The sequence below is a fragment of the Alligator sinensis genome, unplaced genomic scaffold, assembly GCF_000455745.1.
Source record: "Alligator sinensis unplaced genomic scaffold, ASM45574v1 scaffold255_1, whole genome shotgun sequence".
NCBI classification, from domain to species: Eukaryota; Metazoa; Chordata; order Crocodylia; family Alligatoridae; genus Alligator; species Alligator sinensis.
Genome location: NW_005842270.1, coordinates 844,444 through 860,689, shown reverse-complemented (window position 1 = coordinate 860,689; position 16,246 = coordinate 844,444). Strand labels below are relative to the sequence as shown.

General features: G+C 56.0%; 1 protein-coding gene across 8 annotated transcripts in view; it reads right to left on the bottom strand.

The window, feature by feature from the left end:
- ANKRD11 (ankyrin repeat domain 11) overlaps positions 1 to 16,246 on the bottom strand; it is a 186,490-nt gene that overhangs the window by 2,269 nt on the left and 167,975 nt on the right. For 7 of the 8 annotated variants that reach the window (XM_025209151.1, XM_014521897.2, XM_025209149.1 and 4 more), the window contains 7 exons: positions 15,387 to 15,557; positions 14,065 to 14,268; positions 10,800 to 10,942; positions 10,141 to 10,288; positions 2,512 to 9,170; positions 855 to 953; positions 602 to 745 (listed from right to left, as the gene is read on the bottom strand). In XM_025209151.1, coding sequence (XP_025064936.1) covers positions 602 to 745; positions 855 to 953; positions 2,512 to 9,170; positions 10,141 to 10,288; positions 10,800 to 10,942; positions 14,065 to 14,268; positions 15,387 to 15,557 — 7,568 coding nt within the window. Of the gene's footprint in view, positions 1 to 601; positions 746 to 854; positions 954 to 2,511; positions 9,171 to 10,140; positions 10,289 to 10,799; positions 10,943 to 14,064; positions 14,269 to 15,386; positions 15,558 to 16,012; positions 16,110 to 16,246 lie in introns of all 8 variants that reach the window. The other variant, XM_025209155.1, reaches the window with a different exon arrangement.

The window sequence follows — 16,246 nt, the reverse complement described above, 5'->3', positions numbered from 1 at the left end:
GGGCTCCCCTGCCCCTCCCCACCCGCCACCAGCAGTGGGGCTGATGTGGCTGTTCTCTCCCATTGCACTGTACTAGCTGAGTCCACCTTCTCCCAGAGCCCGACGGCAATGCTGGCTGCTGAAGTCTGACTCATTTGCCACACTACTGCTTCACCCTCGGCCTTTCCAGCTCGCAGCTACGTGGGATCAAGAAGAGCCCGTCTCTGCAGGCGATGCAGGGGAGTTTGGCTGTTTCAGAGCTAAGGAAGTCATTTCACAGGCTCCTCTTCTCCGCGCAGCACGACTGGGGCCCCCAAAACCTCTCCAGCGCGCGGCTGGCTCTGAACACGAGGAAGGAGTAGGGGGTGCTGAGGCCTCCAGATACATACGCGGGCAAACACGCCGGCCAGCTGAACTCGTGCCTCAGGCTTTGGGTATGTCAGCCAGGGCTAGCCCGTGCCGAGAGGTCAGTCCGTGATACAGGCAGTCCGCGTGGGCGAGGGGAGGGAGCCACGGGTCCCGTGGTAGGGAGGGCATTACAAACCCTGGCCTGTGCCCACACACCTCTCCGTACGGCCTGCCCTGCCCCAGCTCCCACCCCAAGCCCCCGGGAGCCGCTGACCTGATTTTCTAGAGGCATGTTGTAGACCTCCGAGTCGAGCAGCATGGTGCAGGCACTGAAGGGCACCGCCTGGTTGGCAATGGTTCTCGCTGCCCGACAGTGAACCCTTAGGATCTCCTGTTCGCACGACACAATCAGCTTCTCCTGCAGAGGAAGGGGACACGACCCACTCAGCAAAGGAGTGCCCCCCACCCCGGCCTGTGGAGGGAAGGCAGTTCAGCAGCGCCTGGGCCCGCCGGACCCTCCCCCTTACCCTCTCTATGCTGTGCTGGAGTCGCAGCTTCCCCCTCACTGCTTCCTGCTGCTTGAAGAGCTCCTTCAGCGGCTCTGCCAGCGACGGTGGCGGGGCGATCTGCAGACACACAGGGGCACACGTCACACCTGCTGTGCTCTGGGGACCGGGAGGGAGCTCTCCTCCCGCTGCTCAGATCGCTCCTGAGCTTTCTGTCCTCCCCGGCATGACCGGGCTCTCGAGGGCTGCCGCGCGGGTGCCCGGGGCTGGAACAGCTATCCGATCCGAGCCCGGTGCTGCGCTGCCGAAGCGTTGGGATGCCAGAGAGCTGGGAGGGGTGGAGGTCGCGGCCACCCAGCACGTAGCCACGTGGGGAGCATGTGACCGGGGGGAGTCGCAACCACCTTCCCAAAGACCATATGCCAGCAACAGGCTGTCTGGGCGTGAAACCGGGCTAGCATCTCCCGGGGCTGTAACCCACCCACCCATCCCTTTGGGGGCCATGAGGCCACGCAGTAAAGCGCTTCGACATCTTCAGAAGAGCGGGTAGAGGATGGGCAAAACATTCCTTCCGCGAACCTGCCGCATGCTCCTGTTCACACAACAGGCATGGACGACCCTGCACGGATGACCCTGAACTCGGGCAAGGCCCAACAGGCGCGTGCTATCACGCTCGTGATTTCTGACAGCAACCACAGCGAGGTCCCGAGCATGCCAGGAGGTGCAGGGGGCTGCTGGCACGCAGCACCCTTCTCCGTGCAACTGGCAGCCTGCTGCCAGGCTCTGCCTGCTAAGTCACCTGGTCCTACGAGCAGCGTTTGCACCTGAGGAGCTGCAAGAGGACCGCCTGCAGACCCGGGCTGGGCCGGCGTGACAGTGAGGGAAAACCGGGCTCTGCGTCAGATCTACTGGCAGCATCAACAGGGGTCCTGACGCTGCATTTCAGCGTCACTGTCACTTGAGGCAACAGCGGAGAAACAGCCAGGGCAAGGGCAGGTGTGGGGGGTTGCACTGGTGCAGTCGCACCCCCCACCTTAAATCCAGCTCCACCTAACCTATAAAACCAACAAACCAACTGCCTGGCAGCTGCAGCCACACTTCTGCCCAGGCAGCAGTGCCGGCGTCAGCTGAACTCATGGCTCATTATAAAGGAATCAGAACTCGTGGTAGAGGTGATATCTTTTATTAGACCACCTGGATTTCTGCAACAAAATTTCTTGATTTGCAAGAATTATTTTTGCAAAACTCCAGTTGGTCTAATAAAAGGTATCAGCTCCACCACGAGTTCTGATTCCTTTTGCCTCTAGACCAATGCGGCTACAACCTGGATACCTGCCTCATTATAATCTACTTGATCCCTTCTGAACCCTTCACTCCGCAGGTGTTAACGACCCTCTCTCCTCTTTAATGGTCCTGATGTGCCACCAATCAAGCTAGCTTTCTTCTGCAATTCGGCTGTCTGTTAGCTGTTCTGCAGACCAACGCCAGCTCATTCCTATCATTTTATTTATTTTTGCTTCGATCTTAACCTGAATAATACAGCCCTAGGGCCCCAGCATGTTAGCTAAGCTTCTAGTTTCTTTTTGCCTGGAGAAAAATGTGTGTTGTGTTATATGGGACGATGCGTGCACCCCGCTTTTTGAAATGCAAGATCCACCCACGAGCGAGGGCAACTCACCACGGGAATGTGGAGCTTGCTGAGAGGTTTGCCGTCCAGGAGGTAGGAGCCGGTGTAGGTGACGTACTCAGCGTAACACTGCGGGGCCTGGGGCGTGATGTAGCAGAGGATTTTCCGCTTCTCCTCGATCTTCTTCCGGATCTGAAGATACTCGAAGTAGGGGTTTGACCGGTCGCTGTGGTAGGGCTCGATGTCATCCAGCTTGATGGCGTCGACGATGGCGGCCAGCGTCTGCTGGATCACCTCCCGCGTCTGCTGGGTGGACGTGTTGATCTGTTGCTGCAGCTGCTGGTTGGAGCGCTGGAACCGGCGCTTGCGCGGGTGCTGGGCCTGAGCGTCCTCCTCCTCCGCGATGCGCCCCTTGGCCCGCGTGGCTGGCGCCGAGGCGGGGGCGAACTCTTTCTCCGATGCCACGGCGTTCTGCTTATTCTGATTGGCCAGCATCTGCGCCCGGTTCCTGGTGATTCGCTGGGGGATCTCTTCGATTTTGGGGGGCTTCGGGGCTTCCGCGACGGGTTTCTGCACGGGTTCGACGGGTTCTGGCTGGGGGGCGTCTGCTGGGGTGGAAGAGGCTTGGGCGGCGCTCCGCACCGCGGCGCTGTCCTGAGCGGCTCCGCTGTCGGCGGCAGGCACCGGGACCGAGCTGCTTTGGGAGCCAGCTTCCGCCGCGCAGTTCGAGGAGGGCAGCTCCTCGCGACTCGCGTCCGCCTCTTTGTTTTCTAGCTGGGCCGGCTCCGCCGAGGCCGCTTGCTGGAAACTCGGGGCCTCCGATTCTTCCGGCCTCTTCTCCTCGGGGACGCTCGACGCCTCCATCGTGGCTTCCGGGGCCGCGACTTCAGGTTTTTGCTCTTCCAGCTGCGGCTCTGGTTCCACCGCCGACAAATTAGTCGTCTGCTTCAGGGGCAGCTCCTCCTGCTCGCCGGGAGCCGCTCCCGCATCAGCCAGTTCGGGCTCTGGAACCTCTTTGGCCTGAAGCGGCAGCTCTGGCAGGGTAAAGGGACCGAGGTCCAAATCATCTTCCGAATTGGTGAACGGATCAGGCCACGTCACCGGCTCCTCTGTGCTCGTGGGGGCCACGGGATTGCTCTCCAAGTAACTGTTCTCCAGGATGCCGACGGCCTCCGCCTGCGTTTCCACGGGCAAGCACAGGCGCTCCGCAGGCATCTCCGGGGTCTCTTCAGGAGGAGGCTTGCAGGTACTGAAGAACGTGTCTAATCGCGTCGGGGACATGCAGGGCGCTGCTTCTTCTGCCGCTGCCATTTCTCCGGGAACGGCTTCTTCGGCGTCTTCCTTTACCTCTTCGAGCCCTGGTTCAGATACCGACAGTGGGTACGAGATGGGAGACACCGGGTACGGGGACTCTGCAGCGATAAAGGGCACCGGCGCAGAGTGAATCGGCTCCAGCGCGCAGAACGGCTTGGGAGACTCGGGGAACCTCTGGGGAGACTTCAGCAGCAGCTCTGATCCCACCGACCAGCTGACGGGGTGGTCGGGAGGGTTGCCCATCAAGGTGGGAGGAATGGGGGGCTCGGGGTTCCTGGCAGGAGGAGGGTTGTCCCAGTCCAGATTGTTCTGCTCCGAAATACCCGAACTGAAGTGGTTCTCCTCGATGGGAGGCAAAAAGGTAGACTCGGGGGGCATGATGGAAGCAGTGGCCTGCTGCTCTTCGGTGGTACCCAAAGGCATGCCCAGGTCAGGAGGAAGCGCACTTTCCACAGAGGGTGCCAGCAACTCATCTCTGTGAGACGGGGAGGATTTGGCTTGCAAACCAGAAAAGACGCTTTCGGGGGACTGGCTGACATGGCTCACCGCTCCTGGCGCACAATGCAAAGCCTCTACTTTTGGGGACGGGACCCCGTAGTCAGGGGAGTAATACCCCGGGGACAAACACTGGAACTTTTCTGCCGGAATAGAAGGAAGAGGGACCTTCTCGTCCATCAGGTGCTGCACCGGGGAGTTGTAATTTGACGTTGCCGGGACACTCTGCTGCCTGAAAAACTTGTCTCCGACGCTGAACTCTTCCTCGGGGGCTCTTCTGATGTCGACGGAGATGGAGCGGTAAAGGTTGGTGGAGGGCACGGTCCTGGTTGGAGTCTGGCTTGGATTCTCAGGGAGTCCGCTCGAAGCGTTCGCGTATCGGTCGAAGAAGGAGGGAGAGCACGCGTTCATGGACATGGTGGAGATGGGCATCGGGTGCTGGGGGTCGGCACAATCGAACATCAGGTCCGTGTAATCCTCGTTGCTGCAGGAGGGAGTTCTTGGCGTCTGCATCACTTCTTCGTAGCTCGGGCAGGAGACCACGGAGGCAGGCGTGGGCACGCCGGTCGGCCGGTTCTGATCGGGCCGGGGGGACGCGGGTAAGATCTCCTTCAGCTGAGGGCCAGCGATCCAGTCTTTGGAGTCTGTCCCCACAGCTGGCTGCGCCTTGTTGTCTGGGGACAAGATGGGAGCCAGCGGGCCCAACTCCTTGAGCTTTTTGTCCTTCAGCTGAGTATCGAGCACGAGGGGTTTCTTGGCGGTCAAATCCAGGCTCTTCTTCCGCATGTCTTCAGAGGTTTTGATCTTGTCTTTTAGCTTGGGGTCTCCGGATCTGTGCCTCATCTTCTCCATCTGCTTCATTCTCTCTTTGTGCCTTTTGTGGCGTTCCTCGATCTCCAGGTCCTTCTGACTCAGCATCCTCTCGAAGCTCGTCATCATCAGGTCCCCGTCCACCAGAAGCTTCTCCCTCGGCCTGTTGTCTTTCTTGACTCCGTCTTTGGACACGGTGATTTTGTCATTGCCGTTACTCATCTTCAGAGACTCTGCTTTGTCCTTCTCTTGGCTTTCCTTGAGCTTCTCCTTCAGTTTGGTTTCGCTGAATTTCAGGGTCTCCTCCTTCGACTTCTCTTTGAAAGTGGCCACTTGGGGGCTGTCCTTGTCTTTCGCCGCCGACTTCGGGTCCTCTTTGTGGTGCTTGAAGAACCCGTCCGCGTGCTTGTCTCTGTGCTTTTCCTTTTCTTCCTTCCACTTCTCCTTGTGTTTTTCCCTCTTCTTCTTCTCTTTGGCTGAGCTGACAGCGCTCGAACCGTAAGTCTTTTCCTTCTCCAACTTCTTGGACAGCTCTCTCTCGGCATCGTTCTTATCCTTCTTTTCAGGAAATAAGTAGTCCATGCTTTTGTCCGGTTCTTCGTCGGCCTCTGCTTTCATATTGTAGGAAATGCCGAAAGCTTCCCCATCCACCGAGAAGTCTTTTTCATACTGAGCCGAATCTTTTCTGCTCCCGGTGTCTTTAAACTCATCCGCTTTTTCTTTTTTCTCTGTTTTTTCCTTCTTTCCTTTCTCCTTCTCGTGACTCTTCTTGGACGAAGACGAGGAGTGCCTGTGCCTCTCCTTCTCCTTGAGTTTGTCTTGCAAGCAGGGTAAAGGAAGGGAATCCTTAAACTTTTCCTCCGAAGCGTCCGTCAGGGAAAGATTGGACGACTCAAAGAGGTTGGTGAGGCTTGGGTCTTGCCCTTTATCTGTGAAGCTATCTGAAGAAATTTCACTTATTTTATCGTTCGAGTCATCCCGATACTCGTTGAGCGCCTCCTGCTCCAGTTTCTCCAGCAGGCTCTTCTCCGGCTCTCCCCCCTTTGAAGACTTCCTCTCTTTGGAGTGCTCTTTGTCCACCTTGTCCTTGTGCTTGTTCTTCACCTTGTCCTCGCTGGCATGCTTCTTCTCCGCCTTTTCCGGGATCTTCTGCTTGCTTTTCTTTTCCTGGGTGGAGTCTACCGAGGTCCTGTCTTTCCTGTCCTTATACTTCTCCCCGGCATCTTTATCCTTCTTGTCTTTGTGTTTTTCAAAGGAGTTCTTCTCTTTTTTGTCCTTCCCGCCTTCCGCTGACCCTTTGTCCTTCTTCTTTTCTTTCGAGTCTTTGTCTTTCTGTTTCTCGCCCAAATGCTGCCTATCTGAGGAGTACTTGCGGTGCCTGTCGGCGAGATAAAGCTCCTTTTCGGCAGCCGCGCCATCATCTTTCTCTTGCAAGCCGTCCATCCGGTGCAGTTCGCTCCCAACGGGCTCCCCGATTTTGAAGGCGCTCAAGCTGTAATCATCCTTCTCGTCTTCGCTTTCATCTGTGAAGATATCGGCGATGCTGTACCAGCTCTTTTCTTTGCCTTTTTTCTCATCTTTTTTCTCAGGGAAGTCCTCTCTTTCTGCGGAGAAGTTTTTCTCTTTCTTGTCTTTCATCTGGTCGAAGGAAGTCTTCCTCTCTTTGTCTTTGTTATGCAGATCCTTGTATTTCTCCTTGGTGTCTTTCTTCTCTTTAAAGCTCTTATCCAGCTCTTTGTCTTTCTGGCTCTTCTCCGCAACCGCTTTTTCGTTTTTCTCTTTGTCGCCGTCTTTGGATTTCTCTTTGTATTTTTCGGGCTTCAGTTTCTCCTTCTTGTCTTTGTCAGGAGCATCTTTCTTCTCCTTTTCCTTCCCTGGATGATGCCTTTCCCAGCTCTCGGCATTTTTCCCACTGAATTCAGGGTCAGATTTGTCTTTGAAGAACGTGTCACAACCATAGTCTTTAAACTCATCTCGATAGGGCTCCTCTTGCTTAACTTTCACCTCCTTTCGATCTTTCGCGCTGTCGGAAGAATCCTTCCTCTCTTTGCCGGCATCGCCTGCATCCTTCTCCTTCCTCTCTTTTACGCTTTCGGCAGAATCCTTCCTTTTCTTGTCCTTCTCCAGCAGGTAGCCGGGAGTCACTTTATGCTTTTCAGTTTGGTCCTTTTTCTTCTCGGAATTTTTTTCCACGTATTCTCGCTCTTTCTTTTTTAGGAAAGCGTCTTTCTCACCGCGCTTTTCGTTGTAGTCTTTCTTTTCTTTCGTTTTGTTCTCCTTTTTCTTGTCTTTGCTTTCCTCCTTGGCCGTTTCCAAGATTATTTTGGCCACGGTGTCGTTCTTCATCTCCCTGAATTCGGTTACTAGAGAGTCCCAGCTATCCTCCCCTTTGAAATCAAAGGAGGAATCAGACGACAAGTCGGAAAACCATCTCTCTTGCTGATCATCAGAAAGGCTGAACTTTGTGTCCTCGCTTTCTGGAAACTGGGCTTTGTTATTGAACTCGTCAAATCCCGGCTCCTCTCTGTAAACTTTCTCTTTTTTACATTTTTCTTTCTCCTCTTTGAAAGTTTTTTCTTTCTCCAGCTTCGCAATTTTCTCCTCCTTGAGATCGTTTTTCTTTTCCGATTTTGACTGTTTGTCCTTTGACTTCTTCTTTCTCTCCTCCTTGTGTATTCGAGGCTTCTCCTCTTTGGGAGATTTCTCCTTTATAGGTTTCTCTTTTTCCGATTTACTTGACTTCTCCTCTCTGAAAGATTTACCGAGGTCTTTGCTCCCCTCTTTGACTTTTTTGAATGATTTCTCTTCTTTGGAGGCTTTTCCAGACTCATCTTTAAACAACCACTCCTTCTCCTCCGATTTCCCCTTAGGGAGCTTCTCATCCTTCTTGAAGTGTTCTCTCTCATGCTTTAACACTTTTAATTTATTTTCCACTGTGTTTTCAGTCTCTACAAGCAACCCCTTGTCGGGCTTTTGCTTCGAGTCCTCATATTCGAAAGAAAAAGGTTTGATGATTTTAATGTCCTGGTTGAGCTGACACTGCCCCTTCTCTTTGTTTTTGTGTTTATGCTTCGTTTTATGTTTTTTAACGACCTTCCCCTCCTTGTCCAGCTTTGGGATCGCTCCGTCCACGCTGGGGTGGAATGAATTCTTCTTCTCCGAGACCGCATTGTGGGGGTTATTTTTCTTTTTGTGGTCCTGTTTCTTTCTCACGGGTTTTAACGACTCTAAGCTGGAGTCCTCGGACGTGTAGTCCGACTCGCTTGTCAGTCTCGTCCTTGTGGAGTCCGACAAGGAAGAGACATCTGACCAAGCCGGAGAAGAGATGGTTTTCCAATTGTCCGTCCTCCAGTGCTTGGAGTGCTCTGTCAGGTTAGGGTTATGTTTCTGTGAAGCTAAACTCCCGTGCGAGGAGGTGGAAGAGGCAGAGAGAGAGTTGAACAAGGAGGATTCCTTTAGCACTAGCCTAGAGTCCTTTACACAGCTAGAGCTTTGCACAGAGTCTCTGTCATCCTCCTCGCTCTCCACGTTCTCGCTCTCCGATTCAGAGGAGCAGAACTTGTCATTTTTTTTGCCGAACCGAACCTCTTTGCTCTTCGTCTCCTTCTTCCGCTTCTTCTTCACCTTGCTCTTCTCTTTCTGCTGCTTGGCGTTGGGCGGCTCCCGAATCTTGCTGCTGGGCAGTATCGTGTGCGTCGAGAGCCGCAGCTTCTCTCCGGACCCCACGGCCACGCTGGTGTCTTCTTCGTCCGACGTGTCCGAGAGGATGCGGTGGGCGGCTTTCTTTGGTGTGATCGTGTTATTTTTTGTATAGGTTTTTACCTCCATTTTGGGAATGGAAATAAAACTGTTGGTTTTAGTCTCTTTCCTGTAATCCTTTTTCAGCAAATGCTTGTCGTCCACTGGCGGGACTCGGTCCTGCTCGTCATCCTCGTCAAACTCGTACTCGTCCTTGACCGGCGTGATGGTTTTGGGGGGCTCTTGGCTCTTGGTCTTGTGCTTCAAGCCTTTTTCGAATTCGGAGTCTGTGTTATTGCCGTCTACGGAGCTGGATGGTGCGAAGGAAGGGGCGTCCTCCTCCTCAGAGCTCTCTGCGGGGACAAGAGCACATGGCATGAGGCCCAGCAGGAAGCACCGCTAAGTCAGCATTGTCCAGAAAGCTTCTCTGAACCCCCAGCCCTGCTCACCCCATGCACCAAGTGGCTGTCTCTACTAAGCCTGTGGCTGGACGACCAGGAGGAAGCTCAAAGTCCCCTTGGAGAGGAACACCGAGCCACTTCAAGGCCATGCGGACATCCCTGACAATGGCACTCTGGAAGTGGAGTGTTGTAGTGTCAGCGTACGAGCGGGCTGCAGGCCAGGATAGATATTCAGCAAGGACTGAGTCCAGCCCCCAGCTTTCTGAGGGGATGGGTTTCACTGGATGCACACCACCATTTCTATACTTGCTCCCAAGGGCAAGTTGAAGTGCTGGATGCATTCGTTTAAGCCTCTGATGATGTAGGAGCCAGCTATCTGAGGGGCAGCTGCTCAGCCTGCAATACCTTGTTCACGTGCCCATGGCCTGGGAACACAAGGTAAGAGAGAGCAGGGACTGGCAGCCCAACAACCGCTCCACAGTTTCTTCCCTCAAGTGCATGCTCTTACCCCGCAATAAATGGAAACGAAGCCACGGCAGCTGCCCCTTCAGTGAGACGGGTAAGCAACTGGGTGCATGCCCCTGGAGTAGAAGCATGTGCATGGGTGGTGACTGTGGATTAGTGTCCAGGTCACGGATGCAGCAGCATCTACTTGTGACTGCAGCTAGGTTTGGTGGATGTATGGGACTCTTTCCCCGCAGGTTCTCAGGGCTGAAATTTCCAAGTGAGCAACAGCTTTCCCTTGAGAGAAGGGCGGGTTTTTCCAGCACGCGAGCAGCCAGGCTGCAGACAGGCTCTGGACTGTGGCAGCGGCACACCAACCTCAGCCACGCTGTAACTTCCATGTGCTTTTAGCATTTCTCTATCAGCACATGGCTGCAGGTGGGGATCTCAATGCCTGTGCGTGACGGTGGGGCCTCACCTGTGGAGCTCTCTTCGCTGGAGGCGTAGGTGGTCTTTCCCAGCAGCAGATTCACCATGGAGGGGGAGTTGGCGACTTTTAGAGGCGTCTCTCCTTTGCGGTTGCTCTGATGAGGGTTCCCCCCATAATGCAACAACAATTTCACCACCCGAAGGTGAGAGAGAGAGAGAGAGAGAGAGAGAGAGAAAGAGACCGTCAGTGCCTCAGGGTATCGGGAAGATGTTTCCGCTCCGGTCACGTTTGTGCACCATTCAGACAGACGAGAAGGAAGAAGATCAGCTTGTGGCCTGCTCTGTCCCCAAGGGATATGAGCACAGGGTCTGATCAGGAGGGAGATAGAAACTGGCAGCACTGATTTCCTGGGCTGGGGAAGAAGGCGCAAACCTAGGGCTCTCCCGACGGCCAGCTTCCTCCCCAAAGTGGGAAGAAAGGCAAGCCTTACCGGAGACCTCTGACACGAAGGGGAACACCACGCCAAACGTTTCACAGCACAGGGGCAGGAGAAGATTCTGCCTTGCAAAGATGCAACGTGGCTGTCGGGAACTCTCGACGGGAGAGAATCGGCCGTGCTGTACTAGAACGGGTCGATGTGAGAAGCCCAAACTCGCCCCCCGTCGTGAATCACTAAACCCAGGCTGCGAGATCCAGCCAGAACCCACCTTGAAGTGCCCGTTATTAGCCGCGTCGTGCAGCGGCGTGTCGTCATCCAACCCCTTGGTGTTGACTTCGGCGCCGGCAGCAAGCAACTGCTTTGCAACGTCGTAGTAACCCCGGTTACATGCCTCGTGCAATGCCGTCCAGCCTGCAAGGCACACAAACACCCGTGACGCGGGCAACCCCTTTTGCTGAAGGGAAGGAAGGCAGCGGCACAAGGTAACCTGCCTACCAAGGGGCCGCCGCCTGCTTTGCAACAGCTTGCCTCCGGCTACGGGCACAGAGCTCTTCTGGTCAGCTGGCAGACGACGCAGAAGGGGCGCATTGCCCAGACGCCAGCCACTTTGCCTTGGAAATTCATTGTGCTTGGGACTAACTTCCATTCCAGGCTACAGCCAATTGTCCACTGGAGCTTGCACAGCTCAGTGAACTCCAATGAAATGAAAGGGCTGCTGACTTGACCCCCTCCTAGAGCTCTGGTCTCGGTAGGTCAAATTGCTTCTAACTCTTTGCTAAGAAGGATTTTAACTCAGCTCAGCCTGGGGTTTTGAATTCATCCCTACATCCAGTGTACTCCCCCCCACTCCCCCCTCCCCCAAATTCAGGGCACAGGGGTGTGAATGCAGCATTTCCAGAGCAAGCAGTCACAGCATCGCAAGCAGGACCGTGAGCTCTGGCTGGAAAGGAGCGCGGGGAGGGGACGAACCCGGCAGAAACAGCAGCTCTAAGCAAGGAGGGAAAGAACTGCTGAAGCCTTCCTCGCCGAGAGGGGCAAGCTGATTGCTAAGCAGATCCTGCTTTGAAGTTTCCCAGCAGCTGTGCGCTGCTCCGGAGGTGTTCTGCTGACACGCGGCCTTTCAGAAACCTCCATTTGGGCTATTAAGAAGAGGCATCTGTGACCGAAACGACTGGCGATGGCGACAGGCTTCAATCGAGCGCTGATGGTAATCACACCGTGCTCCAAAATCGACTCATCACAGCCAACGCCCGCGCGCCAAACGTTAACGGGGGAAGCTGAGCACGCAAAAGTTGGGAAGCGCCAGGAGGAAGCTGCGTGCCAGCCTCGGCTCAGCGCTCGGCGCCTGGGCGGGAGGATACGGGCCTCGTGATGCAGATGCGCTTTGCCCACGGGTCCCCTGCCCCCTTTGGCGCCGGAGACGGGCAGCGCACAATTAACCGGCAGCTGCTGGGTGCTTTGTTCCCCCTCGTTGTTCAGTGCGCGGCCCCACACTGTTTACTGCGCCGTATTCAAGCCCTGCTCTGATGACAAAATTATTAGTTCTCTCCTGTGCTTCCTCTGCAGTGCTCGTCTCTCCAGCGTCTGCCTGGCACCGCCGAGCGCATTTCCATAACCGCCGGGAAAGAGGGGGCGGTTTCATCCCAATCGTACAGGCAGGAGACTGGGGCAGGCAGAGATTCAAGGTCAAACGTGCCCTCTCACTGCAAGGGCCGCCTGCCCCGAGATACCCAGGCCCTAAGTTTTGGGGTTCTCAGCCACCTCTATACATATATGTTTGCTGTCACCGCGAGGGCTCAGAGCTATGGGGAAGCCAGAAACCGAGGCGAACACCACAGGCACCTCTGAAGTCTGGCTGAAGCGGCTGCCCCCTGTTACGGAGGAGATCTGGGACAAAATCCCCTCGCCCAGGGAAGCCTTTGCTAGGAGACCGCCCCTTCTTTTCTTGCAGTCCCCTGCCTCATTCACCCCAGACCCTCCGCGTCCCCGAGGGGAAGCACAGTCCAGCAGGCAAGAGCCCCCAGATCACTCAGCCCTGACCAATTCCCACGGGCCGGCCCGTCCTCCAGGCAGGGTGAGGCAGTGAAGAAAGAAAGCCCGTGATGGCCGAGCGGTCTCAGGGCCTCTGCTCAAGGGGCCCCTTTAAAAGGGCTTTGTCCAGGCACTTCCGACCTCTTGCACACAAGGTCTCTGCCGTCCACACCCCCCTCCCCGAATTCCTTCACGTGGCCTCCTCGGGACACCCATGTGTTTCGTGAGCGGGGGGAGCTCTTGGATCTGCAGCCTGACCCTCTCCCGCTTGATTTAGCAGAGAACCGGATAGCAGTAGTAGGCTGTCATCCTCTGGGTGGACCAGTCCCCGGAGGACGAGACCCCTGGCTTCCCACGTGCCTGCTGACAGCGGAGGAGCGGGCTCTAGTGACCGCAGCCCCTTCTGCACCGTATCCCTGTCCTGCACTTGCCGCCCTTCCTCCCATTCGCCTGCTCCCCACTCCACTGGCTCCCTGGCCTCTTGCCCAAACAGTCCCGGGCTCCTTTTCAGCTCCTGTCCTTTCTACATTTGGATCACACAGCTGCTTGGATGCTTGCAGACGGGAAAAGAGACTGCAGGGAAAGGGCTCCCTATTCAGAGCCCCAGGGCCTGGCCCTCCAGCAGCCCCCAGCGAAGCCAGAAGAGGAGTTACAAGGAACGTGTTTGTCAGCCCCTGCGTGGCCAGACCCAGACACGGTCAGGACAGATGAAATCGCGGCAGCATCTTGCTCGTCACGGTCTGCTCAGGCTTTGTGCAGGACCTAAGGGCTTTTTATTTTTTCGCGGTAATACGTGGCAAGGTTCTGGCAGCTTTTCGCGGGGATAGCAAGTTTTTTTTCTCCCCCAATTTGGGCAAAATAATGAATTTTCCCTTCATTTCCATTTTGGAAACAGCCAAACTCTTTTAGCTGAAAAGTATCAGGCTGAGGCAAATGCCTAACATGGAAAAATTTCAGCCCAAACGTTAAGTTGTGGCGAAAGGAAAAAGTGGCTGTAACGTGGGTTTATCCAGGGACTGGCTACAGGCGCCTGTCAGCTCTGCCAGAAACACGCAGGCGGCAAAATGCCACAGAGCTGAGGGCAGCACCGGTCCATACGGTGCGACTGTTAAGATGAAAACAACTGCTGTGCCTCCCTCCGGACACCCTAAGGCCTGCAGGGATGGCAGCTCTCTGTCCCCAGCGCTCCTCTGTCATCGGGAAGGAGGCTGCTGAGATCAGGGTCCAGCATGGCATGTTGGTGTTATGGACTCTCCAACTCGCCACGCTGCCCGTGCCCATGGTTTAGGCTCTCGGGCATAACTGAAATTCCCGCATGGACGGGGCATTCTCTAATGATGCATCACAGCATCCCCTCCACCTTCCTTTGAAGCATCTGGTCTTGGTCCGTCCTGTCAGGGACGGGATACTGGCCTAGCTGGCGCAAAGTACAGATCCACACGCCGGGCTCAAGGCCGCCAGCACGGTCGCATGGGTGGCTGAGCTGCAGCCGAGGTGGCTACCTGCGAAGTCTTTCACGTTGACGTCCGCGCCCTCGATGATGAGCTCCTTGATGCGCCGGGCATCCCCGCGGATGGCGGCTCTGTGCAGCCGCGTCTCTCCACGCTCGTTCCTCTTGTTGACTTTATCTTTGGTTTTGGAGGCAGAGTTGGGCGTTCCCTTCTGACACACGGCAGACTGAGAGGGGTGCTTTGGTGTCGTGTCGACTGCAGGAAAGAGAGAAAGGCACGGTGAGGACAAGTCGCCCCGCAGCCCGTAGAGGGGGCTGTTGTAATACTTTGAATTTCACTGTCACGAGGCAGCACTGGGAGCCTCCAAAGCTGATGTGGAGGCAGAGGAAAGGCTGCGTACCTGCAGCAGACAGGAGCTGTGGGCTCAGAGCACAGCCTGAAGGGTCCCTCCTACCCTCGGCAACCCCATGGCTTAGGAGACAGCAGTGCGTCACCCCTTATCCTAGACCCGTGTGCCAGGGAAGGAGTGTGCACACGTGCCTGGGAGAACCTCTGAAGACCCCCGGCGTTCCCCACTGAAAGTGAGACCACCAGAAAGGAGATTCAGGTTCGTGGCGAGAGGAGGGGTCTGGAACCTGAAACGACCATTGCCAGAACGCAAAAAGAAGGCCAAAAAGATGCAGACCCCTCTGGAGCGCATACAGCATCTGCAGCCTCCTGGGGCCACGCTTGCAGGGGATTCTTCAGAGCACTGAGCGTAAGCCCCCCGTTAGAAACCCCCCAGCCTCATTAAGTTGCAAACTGCAACGTATCGGGGCTGGCGCTGCCTTGGTCCTTCGCATAAGAAGGGACACTTGAGAGCGACCAAGAAAACCATCTACCTACCCGATGGACATATCACACTGCTAGGCAGGCTGAAGCTCTGGCTGCGAAGCAGCTGACCCCAAGGCTGATTCTGAAGCCAAGGCTCCCAAGGGCTAGACTGGTTGGGGACTCCCTAGTTTCAATGAAACATGCTCCACCCGACCCCACCTCTCCGAGGGGACACAACAGAGGGACCTTTGTGGAAGCTGGGGGAGACGTAGCCTGCACAGAGCCAGAAGGCAAGGGAAGATGGGGTCCGCGGCAGGAGGGAAGCACCTGAACCCTGTCGCTTCACTTCACTTCCAGGCATTCATACTCCAGAGAGCTTTCTGGGGCACCAAAACCACTGAACAGCTCTCCCTGGGTGTCGGGGTGAGGCACTGAGGCACGTTTTCACCCCGGCTGTTCGGTAACCGGGGTGCGTGTCGAAAAGCACCAGCGTGCACGAGCCCCTTGACCTACAAGCTCCCACACGTCTGCCCGAGCGGGAACACGCTGGCGGCTCTCACCTGGGCTGTTTGCAGATTCCTCCGCTGTCATCTGCATGAGAAGAGCGACTTGCTGGCGCTCGGAGAGCGGGTACCCGGCCCGGATCCCTGAAAGGCCCATGCCGAACAGCAAGCCGGGCTTCCTCGTGGCAGGCTCCTTTTTAATCCTCTTCCGCTCCGGACCCTGCTTTTCTGCGAAGTGATGGGAGACAGAAAGGGAAGGGGGCGGTTTCATACCATGGACACTGCTGCAACCAAAAAGCAAATCCATTCCTAAGCGAGGGGCTAACAGCAGCCTCCCCTGGGCATGTCAGCACCTGACAGAAAAACCGCTGGTGAGTGGTGGGGGGTGGAAAAAAAAGACAACAAAAGCCAAAAGATATGAGCAGGACTGGCATTTCCCAGCTCCGATGTTCTTGGGAGAGATGCCCTCCTTCAGAGCCATGAAAAGCCTTGGCACGGGAAACACCACGCTACGGGCATGGGAGGAGCACTGTCCCTCGGAGCTTCCTGGCCTGGCCAGTTTGTTCACAGCCTGCCTGGTGTTTTGGATTTGAACCTCTCCCCTCCGCTCTGCCCCCCGCCCTGACCAGCAGCGCGAGAGGGAGACAGCAAACCCCCGCGGCGGCCGACTCTCAGTACCGTACCTGCCATCTTGCTTCTAGGAACCTCCATTTCATGCCATGGTGCGTCGAGGAGCGCACCCGCCTTATATCACCACAGCATGGACTGAACTGGAGGCATCTAAAAGCATCAACAGAGAGTGCCAGCAAGAGACCGCGGAACAGCTCTGCAACGCCGCCACCTCGTCCCCTGCGGAGACGCAGGCTGGAGCTGCCGCAGGACGTGGCGCTCTCGTGTGGCGGGGTCCCGCGGCCCCC